This window comes from Dermochelys coriacea, chromosome 2 (assembly GCF_009764565.3).
Source record: "Dermochelys coriacea isolate rDerCor1 chromosome 2, rDerCor1.pri.v4, whole genome shotgun sequence".
Taxonomy (NCBI): domain Eukaryota; kingdom Metazoa; phylum Chordata; order Testudines; family Dermochelyidae; genus Dermochelys; species Dermochelys coriacea.
In genome coordinates this window covers 238,467,978-238,491,235 of record NC_050069.1, presented here as the reverse complement: position 1 = coordinate 238,491,235, position 23,258 = coordinate 238,467,978, and the positions used below count along the sequence as shown (strand labels likewise).

The following is a 23,258-nucleotide window of genomic DNA, read 5'->3' as shown; positions in this document are numbered from 1 at the left end:
TAGAAGGCTGGCAAACATATTTATGGTAATTCCACCTGTTTTTTCTTGTTTACACATGAGGCTCTTGTTTTAATACTCTGATGACGATTATTATTATTATGCATAAATAAGGAGACAGTAGTAACAATACTTAGTCATTGGTTGGATTCTAACACAAATTTCTTCTCACAGTGCCTTGTAAGCAAGTCATTTTTTTTTGTTTGCCAAGATTCCTCATGTACACAGAGTAATACAATTCATAACCATCTTAATGGGTGTTTGGGTGTTGTTAGTTTAGGGTACTTTCTTTTATAATAAATCCTAAATAATAGTGGTAATGACATGTGCAGACAGATTAATAGATTATAAAGTCAGAAAGAACCACTGTGATTATCTAGCTTGACCTCCTTTATAACATAGGCCATAGGATAACAGACTTGTTGGGACACTTGACATGCAACATTTGAATGAACACATACGGATATACTATGAATTCCTGCCCTAGTTAAAGTTAGTGGCAAAGCTCTCTTTGACTTTAACAGGGTCAGGATTTCATCCACAGTATTTTAGGAACTGTTAGGTGGATAGGCCTAATCTTCATTCAGCATTAGTGAACATTCTTGTAGTTCCATTCAGAATCTGTGTATAAAGTCATCTAAGGGGCAGTCAGTAGCTGGAGTATATTTCTGAGGCAGGATCTGTAATACTATACATTTGGGAAAATACTTTTTTGTAAAGGCTGAATTAAGATTATTTCTTAATAGTTGAATATTATTATTTCACCCTCTCATACCGGAAGGCTTAAAATATGAATATGCTGTTCATTCATATTAATATGAAAAATGTTTAAAGTTGGCATGGAAAGAAAATATCCACAGTGTTTGCTGTCAGGTTTTCAATAAATTGATAGGGTAAATCACTTTAGTTAAATCTAATTGCTTTTATGCAAGAGTCACACCATTTCTGTACGTGGCACTCTAATAGCACCATGGTGATCTGTGCAGGCCTGACTTGATAACAATATGTTTCTCATGGGATGCTGAGAAAATGGTCAGTTTTCTTAGGCATTGCACAAACTGTTAAAATATTCAACTGGACCCCAAATCAATCAGTCTCTATTATTGCACATATGATTCTAGAATTATACTAAATCCTGTGGAAGTCAGGTGACCAATGTTTCATCTGAACAGTCTGGAATGAGTTTGTTAACTGCATTAGAAGGTGGATGGATTCCAATACATCCCTTCTGGTTTACTATAATGATTGCTGTGTCAATATGATGAATGTAAACAAGCAGCCTTGGAGCAGAACAAACATTACTTAGTTTTCTCTGCCAGCTACAGTTTTGGTCTCCTAACACATCACAGCAAACAACAGGGTTTGTAAAGCAATGAATGTGGCATTAGAGTGCTGATACAGAGTTCACACTAGTTGCTGTGGAGCCCTGTTTAATGTAAAATAGGATTTAAGTAAAATCAAAGTGACAGGCTTACCGAGTCTCTTCTAAGTTCTAAGTAGAAAACTGGATGAAAATTTTAGTTGTAATTAAGCAGGTAGTGTTTATTTTCCTCATAATCACCCTTAAATGGATTAGCGATCAAAATAATTAGCTAACTACTTATGTGCTGTTTATATACTTTACCGCAATAGCTGGATTACAAAACTAGGCCAAATCCATCTTTGCGATCCACACTGTGGCTTTCTGATAATAGGCTGCTATTTGGTGTGTTGCCTGATCTGTTGATTAGTTATTGATTAGGTTATTGATTTAGAATTCCCAATTAGCGCTCTGAAATTTGGTAGGTTCTTGTCCCAAGATCAGGCTCAGTATTATCAGAATTGCTGCTTTTGGAGCCCCATGGGCTATGGCAGTGACAACAACATTTCCAGTCAGGGAAGACTTTCTATAACTATAAAAGTTTTATTATTAAAATAATTAGTCCAATAAGTAAACCAATCCTAACAAATAAAGTCATGTAATATGTATAATGTTGTCAACGCGGCTAGCACCGTCACAGGTATATACTTGGGGAGAGCTCTAGAAGTTGAGACAGATTTTAGTCTGACTCTGGCATGCCGATGAAGAACTCCAGTGGGTGTACCTAAGACGAGATGTTTTATAGCCCTTGATGGTCCTCATGTATATGTATGCATAGCTCTTCCCTCCTTTACCATATCTTAACTTATTCCCCCTCATAATATTGGGGTGCCCTTATCCTATAGGTGAATATATTAATTAAGCAATGCTTATAAACATATATATCAATTGGATTGCTGTGGTTATCTGCAGCTGAGCATCTGATAATGTTCCCTCCAAAAATACTCTAATCTGATACAAACTGCCTTCTTATGGTCACTTACCAGCAGTTTGAAACACTTGTGACTATTACAAAACAATAAATAAAGTCTTATGCCATCTTGTGATTTAAGGTCATTGTTAGTTTACTTTCATATGCTAACTTATTGAGTAATTACTCCTATCAGGTTGTAAGACCTTATACTTATGCTAACTGCTTAAGCTATTGTTATAGGTCTAGGCCTGTAGGTCTCTAGCATTTCTGCTATCCATTCCTTACCCCTTTATCTTATGATTACTGATATAATTACGACATGGCTACAGGTGATTGAACATGCATTAGCTGGCTTTGCAAGGTAATAGGCCATGGTATCGTGCTGAAATCTGTGTGAATCACCTCTTATACAGTTCTCTGTGTTAGGACTTTCACAGCACAAACATAGGGGAGGGCTCTGTGAACAATCCAGAGATCCCTCACATTCTGCTTTTCAAGTAATGCGGCTTTGCATCCTTTCTGAAGAAAGCCAATCAAAATACAATTAACCCTGGCAGAAGTAACCTGCACTCTAAAGTCCTTCTACATGATTAGTTTCTATTGAGATTTCCAAATTTATAGAATGTAGGCGGCTTGAATCTCTTTACTTACACCAGTGTAGGTCACTGATATCAATCAAGTTTCTCCAGTTTTACACTCATTTAAGTGAAAGTGGAATCAAAGTCAGCATTTCCCCAAATACTTTAAACATTACTATTCAAAGTCACTGAAAACACATGGGGTCATGTTTGGAATGTTTGCTCAATGTAGGTGACTTGTCAGAGTCTATAGCATGTGTAGCATGCTTCTTCACTTCATTAACACACAAAGTATTACACAATATTGCAACCCTCTCTTTTTTAGTCTCACTTCTTGGAGCCAGTGTATATCAGAAGGCACAACACATGTTAAATAATTTTTGTCCATTTTGTCATATCTAACTATTCGAAAAATATTGTTTTGGATAATTATCTATAGATCAATGTCTATGTTTCTGCAGTGACTCTAAACATGGTATGTTCCCTACATGCTGCTCTTACCTTCTTGTCATCCATCATAATGTGCCAGCACAGCAAAGGGCAGAATTTAATCATTTATATCAACATATTGAAAAGGGTTTATATTTTACTCTTTTATTATTCACATACTTTATAGTCTAAAAATAGATGTTGCAATGTCAACTGGTAGATGATCTAACATTACTTTAATTTAAAAAACTAATAGTATATTGGAGATACTTTTTAAAATTTCAATATGTTATCTTTTTTCAAAGATGCTGAAGTTAATATAAAAGGGACATTATGGAAGAGTTGAATTAAAACTGACTATTATTAATAACAAGTGCTTGCTAATGCTTCAGAAAGAGTATTTGTCAACTGAAGGCCTGATCCTGCACTCCTGTCTCAGGCAAAATTCTCCATTCTCATTGAGTTTAACACGCACTCAGGCCTTGATACATGTGAATACATTTCAGTCATTTTCATAAAGCATACAGGAAACTTGTAAAACAATTAGCAAATTAGATTTGTAATTTTTTTGAGGAAAACCATTGCATTTGTTTTTATATAGGTATCAAACTGGTTTGCTAATGCAAGACGTCGCCTAAAGAATACAGTCCGGCAACCAGATCTCAGCTGGGCTTTACGAATAAAGTTGTACAACAAATATGTTCAAGGAAATGCTGAAAGACTTAGTGTAAGCAGTGATGATTCATGTTCTGAAGGTTTGTTGATATTTTTATGTTAACTTTGTTCCATGTTTCTATGTGAAACTAGAAAATATCAGATTCTTCAGAAAAGATTCTGATCTTTCACAAAAAGCTTTCAGTCCCATAGGCTTTATTTTTCATGAGCAGTATGCCAAATTTTGTTTGCAGTTATACACTACATGTGTATAACTCCACTATAGTTAATAGGATTACATAGTTTAACCGGGGCGGGGGGGGGGAGGAGAATCTGGCCATACATTAGGTTTGTTTGTCCTTGCTGTATGTTATTATTAGACAAAATAATGCTTAGTTCTTTGGGTATTAAATAACAGACCTACTCCTTTAGGTCCTAGTACAGCAAAACACTTAAAAATGTGCATAGCTTTAAGGACATGGTTAGTCTAATTGAAAGCAAAGGGCCTTAATGTTCCTGTGTTTATGTGATATTATATGCTGGTAGGGCCAAATCATGGTCACTTTATTAACAAAAGTAGTCTGATTAACTTCAGATGAACTTCTCACATAGTAAGGTCAGCAGTATTTGGTTTGTAGTGTGATCATAGAAGGAAAAGCAGTCCTTGGAAAATTCCTTCGCATTTCCTCTCCTCAGCAAAATGAAAGTGCAGTGCTGTGAAAAAGTTTTATATGGCACTCTACTTTTGTTTCCTGAATGTTGATAGTAATCATACATTTAAATAATTTTCCAATAATTTTGTAACATGATATATGTATTTATCCACTGTAGTCGTATTAGAAATGAGCCAATGCTGCAAAACATTTATGGAAATATTTGTTTGTCTTTAAATTAATTTGTTTCATATGCACAGGTGTTATTTTTGTGTTCACTTTCCATAAAAGTTTAGTTGCAGGAATATTGTTTAAAGACCAAATTTTAAGCAAGTATTTCAGAGTGTTCATGGGAAATGAATTTCAAATTCACAATTCCTAGCAAACACAATGTTAAGAATTAAGCTAATCAGATCAGGGTATTGAAAGATACCATGTGATTTAGTCGACTGTTCAGATTTCAAATTTCAAATGCATGGAATGCACTGTTCATATAAAAGTTACAGACAAAGCATTATTTCTAAAATTGTTCAGAAAATAATTTAGAATAGCTAAAACATTTGGGAAGATTATGATCTGCTTATGGACAATTTGTGAACAGGAAAAAGTGAAATTAATTGAGAAATCATTAGTTATGTTATTTGCCTAGCTTTAATCATGTTATATGTATTTAAAGATGCACTGATAAGGCTACTCTATAAATATTACATAAACTGTAACGTATCTTTCTTCTTCAGATGGGGAAAATCCTCCAAGAAACCATATAAATGAAGGGGGATATAACAAACCAGTTCACCACACTGTGATTAAAACTGAAAATTCGGTGATAAAAACAGGAGTGAGACCAGAAACAAGTGCCAATGAGGATTATGTTTCACCTCCCAAATACAAAAGCAGCTTATTGAATCGTTATCTAAATGACTCATTGAGACATGTCATGGCTACTAATGCAGCCATGATGGAAAAAACGAGACAAAGGAATCATTCTGGTTCATTTAGTTCCAATGAATTTGAGGAGGAATTGGTGTCCCCATCATCATCAGAGACTGAAGGCAATTTTGTCTACCGGACAGGTAAGGAATTAGTCATGTATCATTTTAAAACAGTTGGCTCTGTTTGTTAATGTCACCTGAAAATGAATATAGGTGTCCGTTCTGCCCTTAATATGAATGGATAACTCCCATTATTGATACATGTGCAATCACATAGTTATAAGCTATTATTGTCATCATCAGAACATCCTCCCCTGATACATCCCAGAACATCCTTCCATAAGCAAGACACAAGAAGTAATTCTTCCACTCTACTCTGCACTGATAAGGTCTCAGCTGGAGTATTGTGTCTGGTTCTGGGTGCCACATTTCAGGAAAGATGTGGACAAATTGGAGAAAGTCCAGAGGAGAGCAACAAAAATGATCAAAGGTCTAGAAAAGAACCTGTCAGGAAAGATTGAAAAAAATGAATTAGTTTAAATCTGGAGAAGAGAAGACTGAATTTGGGGTGGTGGGGGAGGAATGATAACAGTTTTCAAGTACATAAAAGGTTGTTACAAGGAGCAGGGTGAAAAATTGTTCTCCTTAACCTTTGAGGATAGGACAAGAAGCAACGGGCTTAATTTGCAGCAAGGGAAGATTAGGTTGGACATTAGGAAAAACTTTCTGTCAGGGTGGTTAAGTGCTGAAAGAAATTGTCTAGGGAGGCTGTGAAATTTCCATCGGTGGTTTGTAAGAACAGGTTAGACAAACCACTGACAGGAATGGTCTAGTTATTACTTAGTCCTGTCTTGAGTGCAGGAGACTAGACTATATGACCTATTGAAGTCCTTTCCAATCCTACACTTCTATGATAATTGTCCATGAAATTAAGCTACCCTGGTGTAAATACCATATTTTACAATGGATATCAGGGACATGTTTTTAAAATGGATATTACAGAGCTGTGGCCTCAGAGGCTGAGATGGGCATCTTTTGGGGCTGAAGATGGGCGAGGATGGCAAAGAACTCTTGAGACACTCTTTAATCTTTCCCCCCTTAGGATAGGCAGAAAAAGATATATGCAGCCTACATTTTCAGAAGTGGGTGCCCTAGTTTGCCGGAGCCCAGAAGGAAAGTCCTGAGGTGTTTAGGGGGCTCAGCCATCCTCTCTCTCTCTCTCTCCATTAGGAGTCACATGAATATTACTGCAGTGCTAGGGTACAAGTACCACCCTAGCCTCATCAGGATCTATATACACCTAGGCATCCTTGGAGTGGGGGAGCATATTTATGTGAGTTACCTGCTCCCCAAGCAGACCATGTGGATCTCTTCCTTCCTGCTTACATCAGGCTCAATCATCCACAGGATGAGTCAGCCCCAGTGTGCAGCTGGTTATATGACCTCTTGGGGCTTATAATCGTTAATCACCTCCTACTGCTGCATACATTGGCAAGTGGCTTGGCCCTGTTGTTGTTGTACTACCTACGCACCACACACTGCGCTCATGCAGTTTTAGACTTAGCTCTCAGTTTCTTGGTTTAATCTTTTTAACATTTAATTTATTCTTTTAATCTTAACAATAAAAGAAAAAATGTGTTTGTGTCACCCAATAGGCTGTCTGTCAGGAAATCACCACCTTTAATGGGTGTACGTTAGGGCAAGATTTGCACCCCCTCTGGGCTCCGCCACCTCCTCACAGATGGGGGAGAGAGGTGAGGGGAGAAAAGCTCTGCTTTGGCGCTTACTCCAGTTTTTTGGGGAGGGAAGAAGAGGACAGTGGCTCCCCTCCATATCTGAAAAAAATAGAATTTTGAACCTCAAACTTTTGATCTCACTAGCACCAGCATAGGGCCTTCCCACTGGCTTGGGGTCTCCCCACCTGAAGCTGCCCTACCAGGGACTCTGTACGTAGCTTTTGGTCCTTTCAGCAGTGGTCATTTTTCTATGGCTTGGAAGGGCTCTGTGGGGAAGTTCATACAGCTCTAGGCTGTGGATTTCCAGATGGGCTGATTGGGCGGGAAAGACACAGGTTCCTCTCGACTTGTCCATAGCTCTTTACCGCTCATCCCTTGCCCATTTCCCAGGATCTCTGTCACTGTGAAGAGTTCTCTGCTGAATATGAGGGGAAGAATACAGTGCTAAGAAGACAGCAATCACCCCTTTCATGCAGATCTTAGGGGGATGATGAATTTAGAGTGTGTGGTAATATCAAATCTTATGTAGAACAGGAATGGTGCATGCATAGTGAATACATTCAAAAATTAAATTGCTTGTTCATTTAACGTTTTTTGGCATGCCAAGAGCATTTAGTCTACATTATGGACTAATCGCCTGCCAAGTTTTGTTTTTAAATCAGAAGTTATTGAAGAAGTTACAGCAGCTTAGACATGTAAACTTCGGATTTTCTATACTTTTATATTGTAACTTTAAAATGGTCACAATGATTTTTTTAAATGTAATAAATTTGCTACTGGGCTAAGTTTTGGTTGTCAGGTTTCAGCCAAGAGTGAAAAATAGGGTCTTTAATGGAAAGGCTAAGACAGCTGTACTATAACCATAGCAGTATTAACAGACTGGGTTGTAATGTATGAATAGCAGCATATTTCCCCGTAAAGTTAATAACCATGGCATATATAGAATTCATTGTAAGATCTTTTTAAATCACTTTTTAAATATCTTTACTAACTATTTGAGTGCTACAGTCTTTGATGAGAACAGAACAACTTTTAGGATATACCTTATTCTACCTACACTTACAAAACAGACAAGCAGAAGTTTGTGGAAAGACAATTGCCAGGTGTGTGCAGTGTCATGCAATCTCTTTCCCATGTGTACAGAGCTACTCATAAAATAGTAGATGCAGGTAGGCTGTTTTAAACTATAAGTTTATAATTCCATTAAAGGGGTTCTGGTGGTGTTATGAGATGCAAGAACAGAGCCTGTTATAAGAAAAAATGTGTGTGTTTTCAAGTTATTTCAAGTCTATTTATGAGAGCTATTTTAGAAATATTTGAAATTATTAAAATGATTGCTAGACAGTTTGAGTTAAAATAAGAAAGTTTTAGTGTTTCAGAATTCCCCCTCTCCATTGTTCCTAGAATAATCATGTAGCAGACATGTATGCATGTTCTCAATAATAGCTACAATCCATTCTTGTGATGCCAGATTAGCCGATTATTATTTTCTGATGTCAGTCATAAGTCTCTGATTGCAGAAAGTGAGAGAATGACTTTTTAAAAAGTGAGACTTACTATACTTTTATTGACCCATATAGTTTGTGTTAATAAAATAATTCTTAGCAGACAAGAATTGAATTTCAAACTGTTTGGCATTTTAGTTCATGACAACAATTTATTTGACATTTAAATAAACTGTGAGTGAAAATTGATTCACACTTTAGTTTTGAAAAAATATTAGCAAAAGTTAATATGTTTATAATGGTAGAAGACATGCCAGAAGAAAATGTTGTTTTGAAGCAAACTATTTATTGTGCATTTTCTTAAGAGCAATTTCTTGTAGCTAATCATGAATTTAAAGTTTACTAACTGCAGCTGGTCCGTGTTACAAGTCACATTCTGATTTCTGTTATATCTGTATATCTGGGGTAACTCCATTAATATACTCTGGCATAACTGAGATCAGAATGTGGCCCTGTATATCTTAATGGTTCTGGCCAAATTAACAGGATATGAGTTCAGTGTCCAATGACAAAAACAAGAAATTGCAGTTTAAAATTTATATGGAAAATGGGTAGTACCATTTCCCATTCCAAACATTAATATGCTTATAAAGACTGGACCATATGCTACCCTAGATCCATGTATGGAATTGGGGAGTCCTACCTTGAGATCTAGGCTAAAGTGTAACCTATGGTTAAGAGAATGTCTTTGTGTTATACCTCTACATAATTATTGTGAGGGCAAGCGAACCAAATGTTAGCATTTTACTACCCACTATGGTCTTCAAAAGAAAACAGAAAGCTGAATAGCTTAAATCTTTTACACATTCTGTATTTAGTTTGTACTTCCCTCAGCCATTTCACTCCGTTCTCACATATCATTGACATTGTTAAATAGGAGAACAGACTGAAATGATATGTACCATTGCCAGCTCATGAAATGATAGAACAGTGAAAAAGAGAAAAATATATACATTCATACATATTACTTATGTAAGAGCTTCTACCTTAAGGGATACATATATCATGTGCAGTTATATATGTGTTCAGTTAAGACAGAAAGTTATCTGTCCAGAGTTGTTCTTAGTGCAGATATACTATGTATAGAATTGATCAGCCTCCTGCCTTTAGTTTTATGTATCTCAAGTTTTCCAATATGATTGTGTTTAACCTTTAGTTAAAAAAAAATTATATTAGGTAACCAATTTTTACTGGTCCCTTTGGATGGGTTCCACTGTATATTGTTCTGATGTTCTCATTGAATATATGAAGAACTGAGAATCTCATTTATCTATTCTTATTTATTATAATTTATATTGTGGAGGTACCTAGAGGCCAAGTTTCCATTGTGTTAAGCATTGTACAATAATATAACAAAAAGATCTAACAAGATTAGTGAGATCTGGATGTGTGTCAAAAAACTAAGTTAATCTTTGTCCAATGGTTTATTAAAATTTTAACTTTGTAATTATCTTGGTATGTTCTTCGAATGCTCTATCTGTTGGTCACCTATTGATACAGAATCTTCTGCACTATTACAGGTTAAGGAAATTAAAAAATCACCCAATTTCCTGGAATTTTGTGAGCTAGGGCTGATAAATAAAAGCAAAATTTAAAATGTAAAATAAAAAGAATGAAATGCCAGGATGGAGAGTTTGCAAACTTCTTGAGACAGATGGATTTTCATTAATTTTATTTTATGTGTTACCTAGCACACTAGGAGAGCCAGAACAAATAAAAATTATGAGGAAATTAAGATTTGCAGACTTGGAAAGGAAGGTAGCTTAAAAAAACCTTGAGAGACTGGTTGATTTTGAAGATGTTTGATTTTTATTTTTAGACGTTTGTACTCAGGAGCATGTTTGGTTTCTGGTGTTTTCATTACTGTTGCTTTTTTTTCCTCCTTTTTTCCCCTTTCTCCTTCCTCTTTTCCTTCTTCTGATTCCTGGGAAGTTTGTGATTGACACAGCCTGATCCTGTGCACTTTGTAAGCACCCTCAACTCCCACTGAGTTGCACTGGGAGCTGAAGCTGCTTAGCACCTCAACTTTGTGGGAGGCACTCAGCATATTATAAGATCCGGCCCATGATCACTGATGTCATTTATGCCTCTGTGTGGGTGTGTGTTTGTGTGTGTGTGTATGTATGTACTCTACAGAACGGTTCTGTGATTCTGTGTTGTCCTTGCCAACTTTTCCTCTCAATTTAATATTTTCAGAAATGAACATGTATTTTTAAAATGGGCTATAAAATCTAAAGCATAACCTAAATAGAATGGAACCTGTCTTAAGGGGCCAGCAAAAATTTCTAGTATTAATGATTTCTGCAAGTTTGAACTAAATTGTACAGGAATCCTTGGGGATACTTTAAAATAAATGGTCACTTAAAACCAACTGCAGAAGGTCCTAGCTGCAGACCCCAGTGTAGTCAAAAACTAAAATTGGGAAGTGGAATATCAAATATAGTATTTAATGCACAAAATGATAGAACTGAAATTTGAAGATTACACAGTTTAAATAACTTTGCTAATGGAACTTTACCTTTTGCATTATCAGATTGGGCAATATTGCATTAATATAGATGTTCTTTGGGAAGGGATTGCATTTAATTTCTTTATTGTTGTTGTTAGAGAAAAGAGAAACAAGAAATTACCTGTGCTAAAATGGGCAGTATCAGTTTAAAAATATATCTTATGTTGTAAACAAACTGTGAGAATTTTAAAACTCAAGTTGGCTTTTCACTACTTAAGCTGTTTGTACACTTTTGAATTTCTTTCCATTCTGACAATGAAAATCATTTAAGTCAATTTCTCAGTTGTTTCTAGTCAGTTTCTCTTCTTGCTTCTATTGATGGCAAGGCAAAATTCCCATGCACTTTAATAAAAGCAGGATGAAGCCAGTTATTTGGTTGCAGACAGTTTTGTTGCCGGGTAGCAGCACATTGTTTTTCATGTTTTTTGCTGGCTTTATCAATACAGCAGAAAAGGATATATATTTTTAAATTAAAACTTTGAATTTGAAAATTCAAATTCAAATTAAAATGTGACAAAAAATCCAGAGAGATCTAAAAATGATGGGTTAAGCAATGATTGTGTGGCTATAGCTTTCTCCTGCCATTGATATTGTGACAATGGTGTGTTTAATTGAGACTATTACAGCTTCCCTCATACAAATGTTCTTACCACTTGGTTGAAAGCTGCAGTCCTTGTGCCTGCCCAGGATCTATATCTGGCCAGGGGGGAAAAATATACAGTGCTGTCATCATGGGACAGCACTATTGGCAGGTGCCTCTGAAATGGTAGACAACGCCAAGAGAGTATGCCCAAACATGACGGACCGTTGCTTACACCTTTTTATGTTTATATCCTCCCTCAAATTTAGCAAATGCTCCAGTCCTCAGTGAGGACTATGCCCCTGCCACATTTCAGACTTCATCCATCTAGGCTTATTGAAAACATGTGGTTACCTGTGTACTAAGGGGAAAGAATATCTTTTTCCCATTCTCCCATTGTCCAAAATGACTGAAGAGATTTTGCAGAAAAGAAAGAGAAAGAAAGAAAAGAATGAGAATTGCCTTTAAAAAGAGGCCAGCCCAAAGTATGACTGTTTCAGGAAGTTATGAGTGTGTGAAAACAGAAGGTTAGATTGGTCATAAATTGTTTGTCAGCTTCAGCAATGGACAGCATGACCAATAATTACTATAATAAGGAAATTAGAATAAGACTATTAACATTTAAATAAGGAATATTCAATGAGTGTGTAGAAACTGAAAAGGAAACTGCTTTAGAAACTGATTTAGTTAAATGAGTTTAACACCTGTATGTGGGCACTCTTGTTGCAATTTAGACTATTGGTTAAGATTAGTCAATAAATTATCAATTTAAGGGGAGATTTCAAAGGCACAAAAGAAAGGTACATGTCCAACTCCCATTGAAAGTATATGGAGTTGGGTACTTAACTCCCCTTTGTGCCTTTGAAAATCTACTTCAGAAACTAAATTGATATAAGACCCTCTTAAACCAGAGTAAGAAGGTCCACACAGATGTTTGTACCAATTAAATAAATTCATTTTGAAACAGATTTAGTTAAGTCAGTACAATTTTCTCATGTGGAGAAGGCCTAATATCCAGTCCTACAAACCCTTACTCATTTCAGCGATTCCCACTGAAGACAGTGAAATTACTTGCTTAAGTAAGGACTGCTCACAGCATTTACAGGGTAGGGTAGGATGCACACCAAAATGCACTCCCTGCAGTCTTGAATATGGGGGCTTTGTCTGGCCAGTGGGAAGAAAAGGAGTTGTGGCATCTTTAAGAGTCCCTGCCTTGGGTTAAAAGGGGAGGGAAGGAGGAGCATCACCTGAGCCAGGAGCTGACTGGAAGGAGCTCAGGTGGGATACTGGCCATGCACACCTGGAGGAGGGAGAATACTTATATTCCATTCCCTCCAGACAGAGCCCTCTTTCATGCTGGAGCAGCAGCACCCTGGGCTCAGAGTAGGATCATGTGTTTTGGTCTGCTATTAGGCATTGGACTAATCACCTTTTTTGGAACTGAGAAGGAATTTTTCCCTCACTGCCAGATTGTCTGGGGTGGGGGTGGTGTTTTCTGTCTATGTCAAAGCAGCTCATGGATGTGATGGGGTAGGGTCAGGAGTTCGGTTCAAGTTGTCACAACTTGGCATGTGTCCAGCGCACATACTCATTCTATTGGGCATCTGGTTCCCCAATAAACTTGCAATTGGAAGCAGATTCAGGGGAAGGCGTCACCTAAAGAAGCTGGGGAAAGGAGTAAGGCTCCTAATGTCTGTAAGGCTCCTAATGTACAGGAGGGAGACAATCTGCTTTCCTCAGCCCCTTAGCACTCATACAAGATGAGGGCAATGGGGTCCCAGCAATGGGTTGGGGGCAGGTTGGGAAGGGGGAGGACTGAGAGCAGTCCTCCCCAAACAGGTGGAAATGATTAACAAAGGAATGATGACCTGTACCTATGAGTTATTGCTGGGTAATCCCCAGATGAGTTAAGTTAATAAAGTTGCAGCCTAATTAAACTACATCCCTTGAATCCTGTCTGTCTTCCTGCATGTACAGAACAATAAAAGCAGGGACTCCTAATACAGCAGACAAAGGGAAAAATTCTTGGGCCCACAGAAAGTCAACAGAAGGCTCTGAGCATAAGTGACCTGCTATAGTTCTGCTGGTTGGGGAGGAATGGTGCAGCGGCCGTAGAGAACAGAGATCTGGAGCAATCTCCCCATTGGGTCCATGGAAGGGGCTGGGGGATAAAGCTGGGACATAGCACCTTTCAGATCCACTGGAACGCCCTTGTGTATTTATGGGGGAGGTTTGGGGCAGGCATGTGCAGTGGCCACAGAACCATTCTATCGATGCTTTACCATCTGGGAGGGGGAGGAGGAAAGAATCTGTTTTCTCCGACTCTTGGGAAGCCCTAATGCAAAGCCCTTTTACCAGGTATTTGTGGAGGAGGGAGGAGTTGGGCCAAAGAAAGTGAAAAATATGACATGAGACAAAGAAAATTCAAGTGAAATGTGAAGGGAAGAAACAAAACAAAAATTTCCACAGATGAAAACATGTGATTCCACTCCTTGGGGATTGGCTTTGAAATCACATGCTTCACTCTATCATTGACAAGAGAGATTCTACTTTCTAGTACAAATTTGTAGCTGAAGACAGACTAAACTGCTGCTTTGCTGAGCTTGAATTGGCAACGCTCTTGTTGTGCCTGACATTGAAATGTTCTTGTTTTGCATAGTGGATTTTCAATGGCTCATCGCTCACAGAAGCTTCCACTCATACACTAATACCTGCATGTCCTGGTAATAAAACTGTCGTGGGCAAAACACCGTTTTGCTTGGTGAATTTTACACCTAAAAATTCCACTCATCTTGTGTGTACACATGTTAATGCACCAAAATGTATATGCAGGTGTGCAAATGCACCCAAATGAACATGCACAATACGTGGAACTGTCATTCGAACATCCATTCCAGGATGGGGGTGTTAGCAAGCGGGGAATGAAAGAGGCATGTATTTTTAGCATTCCTTCCAGTAAACTTAAAGGAGTGGGGAGCCTATAAAAATTCATTTCATTCTGGAAAAATATCTGAATTGAAACTTCATACCTGGGATGGTGTTTCTGTGTGTTCCATTCTGTTTCCACTGTTTGATATAAATAAAACAACTCCTGGTGACATACTGGTAAATTCTATTTGTACCATGGTCTATTGGATTGGCCCATGTCCTTCTACAATATTAGAGAGGTGCTGTTGATGCTGCTATATTTAAGGTTGTATTGGTGTTTCCATTAAAATCCCTTTTAATCTGAAATTTTATAACCCAGCTGTTAAAATTCAGTCTGGACTGAAACTTGGCATAGATGGGAGTTTATTCTCCTATCTGGGTTTAGTGGATTTAAGCAGGTACATCCCAATAACACCAGTCTGAGTAATGCTTGTAAATTCCTGATGTGTTGGTAGGAAAATAAAACTCAAGGCATCTTACCAGGAGTAGAGATGTGTGAATAAATTTACTCCCCTTGTGAAACTGGTGAAAAACTGTTTTTACAATGGTTTGTGGAAAAACAAAATGTTTTTTCTTTAACTCTTCTGGGTTCTGTCTATCTGTCTCTCTCTCACATACACATACTTCTTTCAGAGAAAAAGAAAGACTGCCATTTTGCTGTGAAAATATTTTAACTTGGTTGACAAATGTGTGAATGTCCTTAGTTTGTTGCCCCAAGATATCATTTAATCATTTCTCATGGTGAAAACTTGTGTTCACTGGTGAAAATGGTGAAATTTCTTTATTGATTAGATATACAAATTCATGAGAAATTAATAGTTGATAGTTTCATATAGCTTTTCTTGGGAGCCATATTTATACTTAAAATTCTCTTCAGTATAGCACTGCAAAATCAGTTTTATTCACTATATTTTTTCCCATTTTGGTCTGAAATGTCAAGTTTTGGACACTGCCAGAGTAGGTGGACCAATAATCTTATATGATATAGCAAATCCTATTGCCCATTGTAGGTTTGTGGCTTTTGAAAGCCACACCATAACTTAAAAACTGCTTTATGCGTTTAACAGAAATTTTGAGGTCACTTGTCCATAATGTGAACACCTGAAACATAATGATGAAAGTAGGTTATGGAGACCAGACTTCTGCTCTTACATACATGTGCAAATGGACTCTTACGGTAGACACTTGACACCAATGGCAACTAGCAATAGATTGAGGGAAGCAGAGCTTTGATCTGTGTGTGCACTAGGTTTAGACTGGGAATTAGATTTATAGTCTTCCACTCCAAAATCTCATTAGCTTCACCCTCATAATGGCGAAAAAGTTGTCAGATCAACTTATCTTGTGATATTTCTGACATCTTGAGGGGGGAAACTCTCATGAGAACCAGTTTTCGTGAGATTTCTTACATTTTGGACCAAAAACCATAACTGAAACAGGAAGCCAGTGTTGGATTCAAGTCTATCCATCCCATCCCTCTCCAAAATTCAAAAGGGGTGGGATTTAAAGTTCCAGTTTTGGCTTCTCTCTAGTTACAATGATATAGTCCTTCAAGAAAGACTAGATTCCTAAACTTCCATGAATAATAAACGCTAGATATTACTTGATGCCTTTTGAGGTTTTTTTTCAAGAAGCAGTTGCAGAAATTACCACACATTTTACATAATGTGGGGGTGCCTGAAATATACACTCAATTCACAGATAAGGTATATGTGAGTGAATTTTATGAGAGACAAAAAGCAAAGCAAACCAATCAACTAAACAAACAAACAAAAACCCAGAGAGACAAAAGTTTAAAGCAAGAGACTAAATTGGAAAAGGAAGTTGCATTGCAGAAAACCTGGAAAAGTAAGAGCAGCTTAAATAAAAAAGAGAATGAAATGAAAAGCTTGAGGGTTAGAACAGCTGAAAAGGGACACAAAAATAAATAGATAAAACAAAATTCTAATGAGTCAGGAAATGTGTTCTCCTTCTTAATTCTTCACAAGCCTTGAACCTTAATATGAAAGATTTTCAGTGTCTAGGTCTTTCACCCATGGCTAGTGGCTAAGGTTATGATGACCAAATCTTTTGGTATGGCACTGACTTTTCAAGTTAGAATTAACTGCTTTGCCAAGATTCTCAGTTATGACACTAAAATGTACCATTATTTCAAAAGCCAGTTTTCAATCCCTCCCTCCTACCTCCAAGTTGATTTAGACAACAGATGCACGGAAGGCAAAGCAACATTCAAAATCATCTGTCAGCTGAACCTGGGAGGAAAGATGGCCAGCTGACTGTAGCCAAAATTCCTTAAATGTTAGTGTTTTACATTTCTAAATGTAAAAACTCTCTTTCCAGCATGAAGTACTAGCCAAGTGCCTGAGCTGTGGTATCTCAGACTAGCTTAAAGTTGGAATATTAGAGTCTTGTGGTCATTTGTGACTCTTGACAGATTTACACTATTGAAGTTAAAGTTAAATGTTGTTTTCTCTATTTCCCTTTATTTTGTCTGCTTCCTTCTTTCTCTCTCAGCTACTATTTGTCATCTTAAATCCAGCTTGATGAAAAAATCAGGTCTTTTTATAAACTGGCTCTGGATGAGTGAACCGCTTCAAGTTCTTTTTGTTAGCAGACTTTTCTCTGTGTTATATTATTATTTGTCTGATGCTAGCAGTGTGCTAGACCAGGGGTTCTCAGAACAATTTTTTTGTGGCCTCAGAGTGCTGCCATCAACCCTTATTGGTGGCCACTCTGATAATTTTTCCAAGCCCAAGGCCCACCATCCTGGGTTGAAGCCCAGAACTGGAGCCCAGGGGCTGAAACCTGAAGCCCGCTGATCACACACTGTGGCCCCATGTGTCTGCAGAGCCGCTGCCTGGAGCCCCCAGGAGGCTGCATGGTGGAGGATGCTGATCTCCTGCTGGTGGTGTCAGCAAACATCAAGGCAGCCAGAATCCACAGCTGGGTGCTATGTGGGAGGGGCATTGTTTTGCCCTGCCCCCCACAAGGAGGCTGTCTTGGCTGTAGAAAAACTCCCTGGTGGCTGCATTTGAGAAATGCTGTGCTACACACTTTCTTGACAGATATAAAGACAAAGGGTAAAATGCTGGCCCCACTGAAGTGAATGGGAGTTTTGCCATTGACAATGGGGGTCAGCGTTTCACCGCAGATTCCTGAACAAAAATAGCCACCCTGCACTAGATTCACAAAGCCCTCAGCATTGCAACGCCTAACTCGTAGCCGCTCTGCCATCCAATGCAATTCATAGTTCTGGATTGGGTGCCCCAGAGAGCTAGCTAACTTCTCAGAAGCCAGCAAGCAGAGAGCCACCTAAATACAGAGGAAGGGGTGGGGCTTAAGACCCAGGTCCACAAAGGTACTTAGGTGCTTGACAGGCCAGAGGTAGGCACCTATCTTAGCTTGGGATTCTCAGCTGTGAACCCTCTCCTGGAGTTAGGTCTAAGCCAGGCCATTCTTTTCTTGTGATGGGGAGGGGGAAGAGGAGGGAGAGAGAGATCGATAGAGATCGATCTCCCTCCCTTATTATAGCCAATGGCCAGGCACTCATCTGAGATTTGGCAGTCCTGTTTTCAAATCTCTACTCTGTTTGATTTGGAGTAGAGACTCCCACATCTCAGGTGAGTGCAGTGTTGGTTGGTGGTATATTATGCATTACAGTGATGCACTAAAATTCACTGCTCTCCTACTTTTCTCTCTTTTATGTTGCTTAGATGGTGTCTCCATTGATTAGGACATAATATTAATAACTTCCTGGGATTGTCAGATAAGATCATGTAAAGGAAGGTTTAATCCTTTAATATTTTTTGCTGACAAAACGTTCATTGACTTCAGTAGAGTTCCTGACAGCAGTAAAAACACAGCAGTAAAAACATTGTTTTCAATGTGTTTGTATAGGGGTAAATGAAAGCACAGTTTAGCTCATTTAGTTTCTTTTCATGGGAATAATGTATATCATTGGTTTGTCATACAACTTGGAGTCCTCATCCTTCAGTAATATTTGTTGGTGTAATTGTCATACCATCATCATTATCAACTCTCAATAGTATTGAACATTTAGTAACACTTTTGAACTGGAAGTATATGATAAATGCTATGGAACTCTGGACATTTCAGGAGATTGAATTTATACATGTAACTAGTGCACTCCACTATATTGTATATTTATTTATTTGGCTCTCTACTGTGATAACACCTTCTGCAATATTAAAGTCTGTTGCATTGTCTTCCTGCTTATTTAACTACTTCAGCTAGGATCATTTTAATTGTTACCCATTAGAACATTTCCTTTAGCATTCCTAAAGCTAAAGGAAATGCTGTTGGTTAGGAAATCTTGCCCTGATGTTTTATTCCTCTCTCCAGGTTATTATGCTTCACCATTACAATGAAGTGTTCCTATTATAGGCCCAATCCTGCTTTTTTTCCTTACCCCAAACATCCATTCAAGTAAATGAAAGTTGGAGTTAAGTAAAGAGTGTAGTATACTTCTGAGGGAATTCTAATTAAATATTCTGCATCAAAATATTAAAATTTCTATGCACAATATTTTAAAATTCTGCATTTTTGTCAAAATAACACAATATAATCACACCATTTTCAATTATTTGCTGATAGGTATTTTGAAATAAATTACCAAAATAATTGAAAATGGTGTGATTATATTGTTATTGTGTTTCTATGTTATTTTGACAATTAAAATATGCAGAACTTTGCAAAATTTTTATTTTTTTATTTTTTTGGTGCGGAATTGTCTCAAGTACCAGGGTTCTGTGTGGCACAATCTGGGTGTGGGCAGCTTGGTGGGGGGTCTGGGTACAGGGGGAGAAGCTGGATGCACAGGGCCTCGATGTGCAGTTCTGAGTGCAGGTGGAATGAGACTCTGCAGGGGAGTCCAGGTGAAGGTGGTTTGAGCTCAGCTGGGGCTGGGGGGAGTGGATCTTGGTGGGGCAGGAGGGTCAAGGTGCAGCTGATTGGGGCTCAGTGGGGTGGGAGGTCTGGGTTCGGGGGGGACTCCTGAGGCAGGGGGTGAGGCTTGGCAGGGTGGCAGTTTGGGGGACTTATGCGGGGTGGGGGGGAAGGTTGGGTGCGGGGAGCTCCTGATGTGGAGCAGCTCGGTGGAGGGAGGGTTCTGGGTGTGCAGGTGGTGGTAGGAGTCACTGTACAGGGATCTGCTCCCCCTGTCTGCCCAACCCCTGTGCATCTGGACCCGACCCCCCCCCAACACTCTCCCACTGAGCCTCATCCCCTCGCACCTGGAAACACCCCCCCCGAGTTACCCCCCCAGTCCTCCCCGCCAAGCTTAGCCTGAGGTTGGCTCAGTCTGAGGGACATGCTCTGCAGAACCTTACATGTCTTTTGAGCTTCAATAAAGCTTTATGAAAGTCAAATGCCCCAGGATCACAAACACATAGTAATTGTTTATAGAGAGCAAGAAAAATAAAACTTCAACTTCCTGTGATATATTGTGTATCATCTATATGTGGCATATTGTTAGACTCCAGTACCTTCAAAACTACAAGTGCTTAAACTAAAGAGCTAAATATAATTTAGTTAGTAAAAATATACTGTAGTTATAATAAAATGATAATAGTGGAACTTGGCAACAGAGTAGCTAATAAATACTACACTTCTGAAATGTGACTGGAATCCAAGTACATACTATTTTACTGTGTAGTTAAGCATGTGGCAGGACATACTAGAGCAAGATTTTCTTTTTGTCTTTTCAGTGGAAAACTAGAGTTCTTTGTTTAAGTGGGGCCTGATGGGAATTTTTAAAGTAAAAACAAGGAGCTAAAGAATTAATTCCATTCCTTTTTGCCAACTTTTTTTCTCCTTCAAGCCAAATTATCGATTAATGGGGCATTAAATGTCAAATACTATATAGATGTTTTCTTACCCTTTTTTTTTAGGGTTACTTCAATCATTTCTAGCTGGTACTTCAAATACTGAGATATTCCACAAAGAAAGAGAATACCCTTTCCAAAGTTTTGGCCTTATAACAATAAAGGTCAGTGCTATGAAAGACGGGAGATTTACATATTTAGTCCTATTTCTATTTTTTTAGAAATCTCCTCCTATTCTTTGTTCTGAATCTCAGTCCTTTGTCATCTTCATTAGCTGTCGCCAGTCTGGCACAGCTAACTGAATGCTTGACCATATTTTAGAATACTTTTCTGTAGGTTTTCCTTCTTCCCCTAGGGAACAATACTTCAAGGGCAACCTGCTTGTCCAGCATATGAACATGTGGAAAATCCGCTGCTATGCACTAATGATTTTCAGATGGGCCATTGTTGCTGAAAATCATCCCAAGAGTAGCAGCTTCTCGATTATAGCACCTACCTATTTTGAGACCACATTGCCAATACTTTGATCTGGAATAAAACCCTTACATTGATGTGTGTAGGGGTGACATGCTACATCGCATATACCTAACAGTAAATATTTTTAATCAAGAAAAGTAGGGAAATTTTCCTGCTGCGGTGTTGTTGTAGTCTGGAATAATCCTACATTTATTTCAGCATAAAAATTTAAACACTGGAAAAAGTAAGATTACGCCAACGATCCACGACAGTAATGGCAAAAGCATCCTAAATATTGTTCATAAATTAATTACTTTCACACATTTGCTTTAAATATTTATGGGTAATATTGCCTCACTCTTGGGAGAGGAGAATGAATTTTAAATTTCAAACAGTTTCTGTAACTGTTCTGTTCAGAAAACACATTCTTTTTAAACAACTTTCACTTTTAATCTATAATTAAAGCCAAAGTTTTCTTTTAATTTGAAAAGCTTGTCCTTGGACTAAAATAACATGGAACATTTTTAAACATCGATCCAAACTGCTGTAGATACATTTTATTTAAACCACAGAGCCTGCAGTTAGATTCCTTACTTTGCCAGACAGACTACAAATTGTAACTGTGGCAGTAATGACTGAATTTCTGGATGCTGTTCTACCAGTAAGGAGGGTTGTTTTTCTGGAGTTATTCCTCCCTTTGGGCCCTATTCATGAATGACTTAATCCCTGTGTATTATCAAATGTTGTGCAAGTTACTGTGCACAGAAAAATCATGCAATGCTTCTCTGCCTTATGTTCCTTATATGGAATTGGTATGCTCACCTTGCAGGCAGTGGGATAGAAGAGAGGATGGAAAGAGCAGCAGCAAAAAAGCATGCGAGTGAAATAAAAGGGGTGAGGCAAAGAAAACAGATAAAATTTTGAAAAATTGGGTGTGCACATTGGACTAGTCCTTAGACTGATTTAACTTGCCCAAGTATCACCAACTGGAGATGGAACAGAACTTAAGGCTTGGCAGTGTTACAGGGGTAATATTTTCATCAGGAAAAAAATGTTCCAGAGTAGTTTCCAGTGTATTGGGTACAAACATGATTCCTTTATGTATGTCTTTTGTTCAGCCTGTTTCTAATGGAGATTAAATATTTATTGTAGCGATGGGCAGATCTCAAAAGGTTCAGAAGTTCAGTGCATATTATATTTTTCTGACCTTCCTGGGCCAAATTAATTTGTGGTGTAATTCTACTGATTCAAGTGAAGTTAAGCCAGGAGTGAGTCTGATTCCTCCTTTGTTTGAAATTTAAGACAAAAAGGCTGCCTCACAAGATTTCCACTACTTTATGGAGTTGGTCTGGTCCCGTACACCACACAAATCACCTCTCTTGTGGTATTTTAATGTTTCTGCTGTGAGACCCAGCAGAAATGAGGGAGTGTAGAAGTTAACAATTTTTTCTTTAAAAAAAAAAAAAGCTTTGTCTAACACTTTTGAACCTCAGCAAAGGTTTGGGTTGTGTTAGGTTCCATCCTGGGTGAAGGTTGAGGCTGTATCTTATTTTATCTGAACTGTTGTTTTCAACTCTAATTTGTTGCGGCCAGTGCAAGAAAATCCCATATTCCATGGCCATCCAGGATATTGATTTAGGATACATCTTTGTTACAATCCTGTACACATTCAAGACTTCCTTTCCAGCAGAGGAATTGGTAGCAAATGTGTATAATGACTTGATTCATATGCTTAATTCCCATTGCCTTCACTATGTGGTGTAGTCATTTACTTCTGTTTTAAGAACATAAGAATGGCCATACGGGGTCAGACAATGGTCCATCCAGCTCAATATCCTGTCTTCTGACAGTGGACAGTGCCAGATGCTTCAGAGGGAATAAACAGAACAGGGCAATTTTGATTGATCCAGTCCCAGATTCTGGTGGTTGGAGGATTAGGGCTATCCAGAGCATTGGATTGCATCTCTGGTCTAGCCATTGATGGAGCTGTTCTCCATGAACTTATCTGATTCTTTTTTTAACTCAATTGTACATTGGTCTTTAGAACATTCCATGACAACGAGTTCCACAGATTGATTGAGCATTGTGGTGAAAAAGTACTTCCTTTTATTCATTTTAAACCTGCTACCTATGAATTTCATTAGGTGACCTCTTGTTCTTGTGTTATGGGAATGTGTCACTGGGT

General features: G+C 38.1%; 1 protein-coding gene across 4 annotated transcripts in view; it reads left to right on the top strand.

Annotated features, from left to right (window-relative positions):
* MKX (mohawk homeobox) overlaps nt 1-23,258 on the top strand; it is a 56,621-nt gene that overhangs the window by 11,688 nt on the left and 21,675 nt on the right. For all 4 annotated transcript variants that reach the window (XM_038391284.2, XM_038391283.2, XM_038391286.1 and 1 more), the window contains exons 4-5: nt 3,879-4,032; nt 5,322-5,657. In XM_038391284.2, the coding sequence (XP_038247212.1) occupies nt 3,879-4,032; nt 5,322-5,657 (490 nt within the window). The remainder of the gene's footprint in view (nt 1-3,878; nt 4,033-5,321; nt 5,658-23,258) is intronic.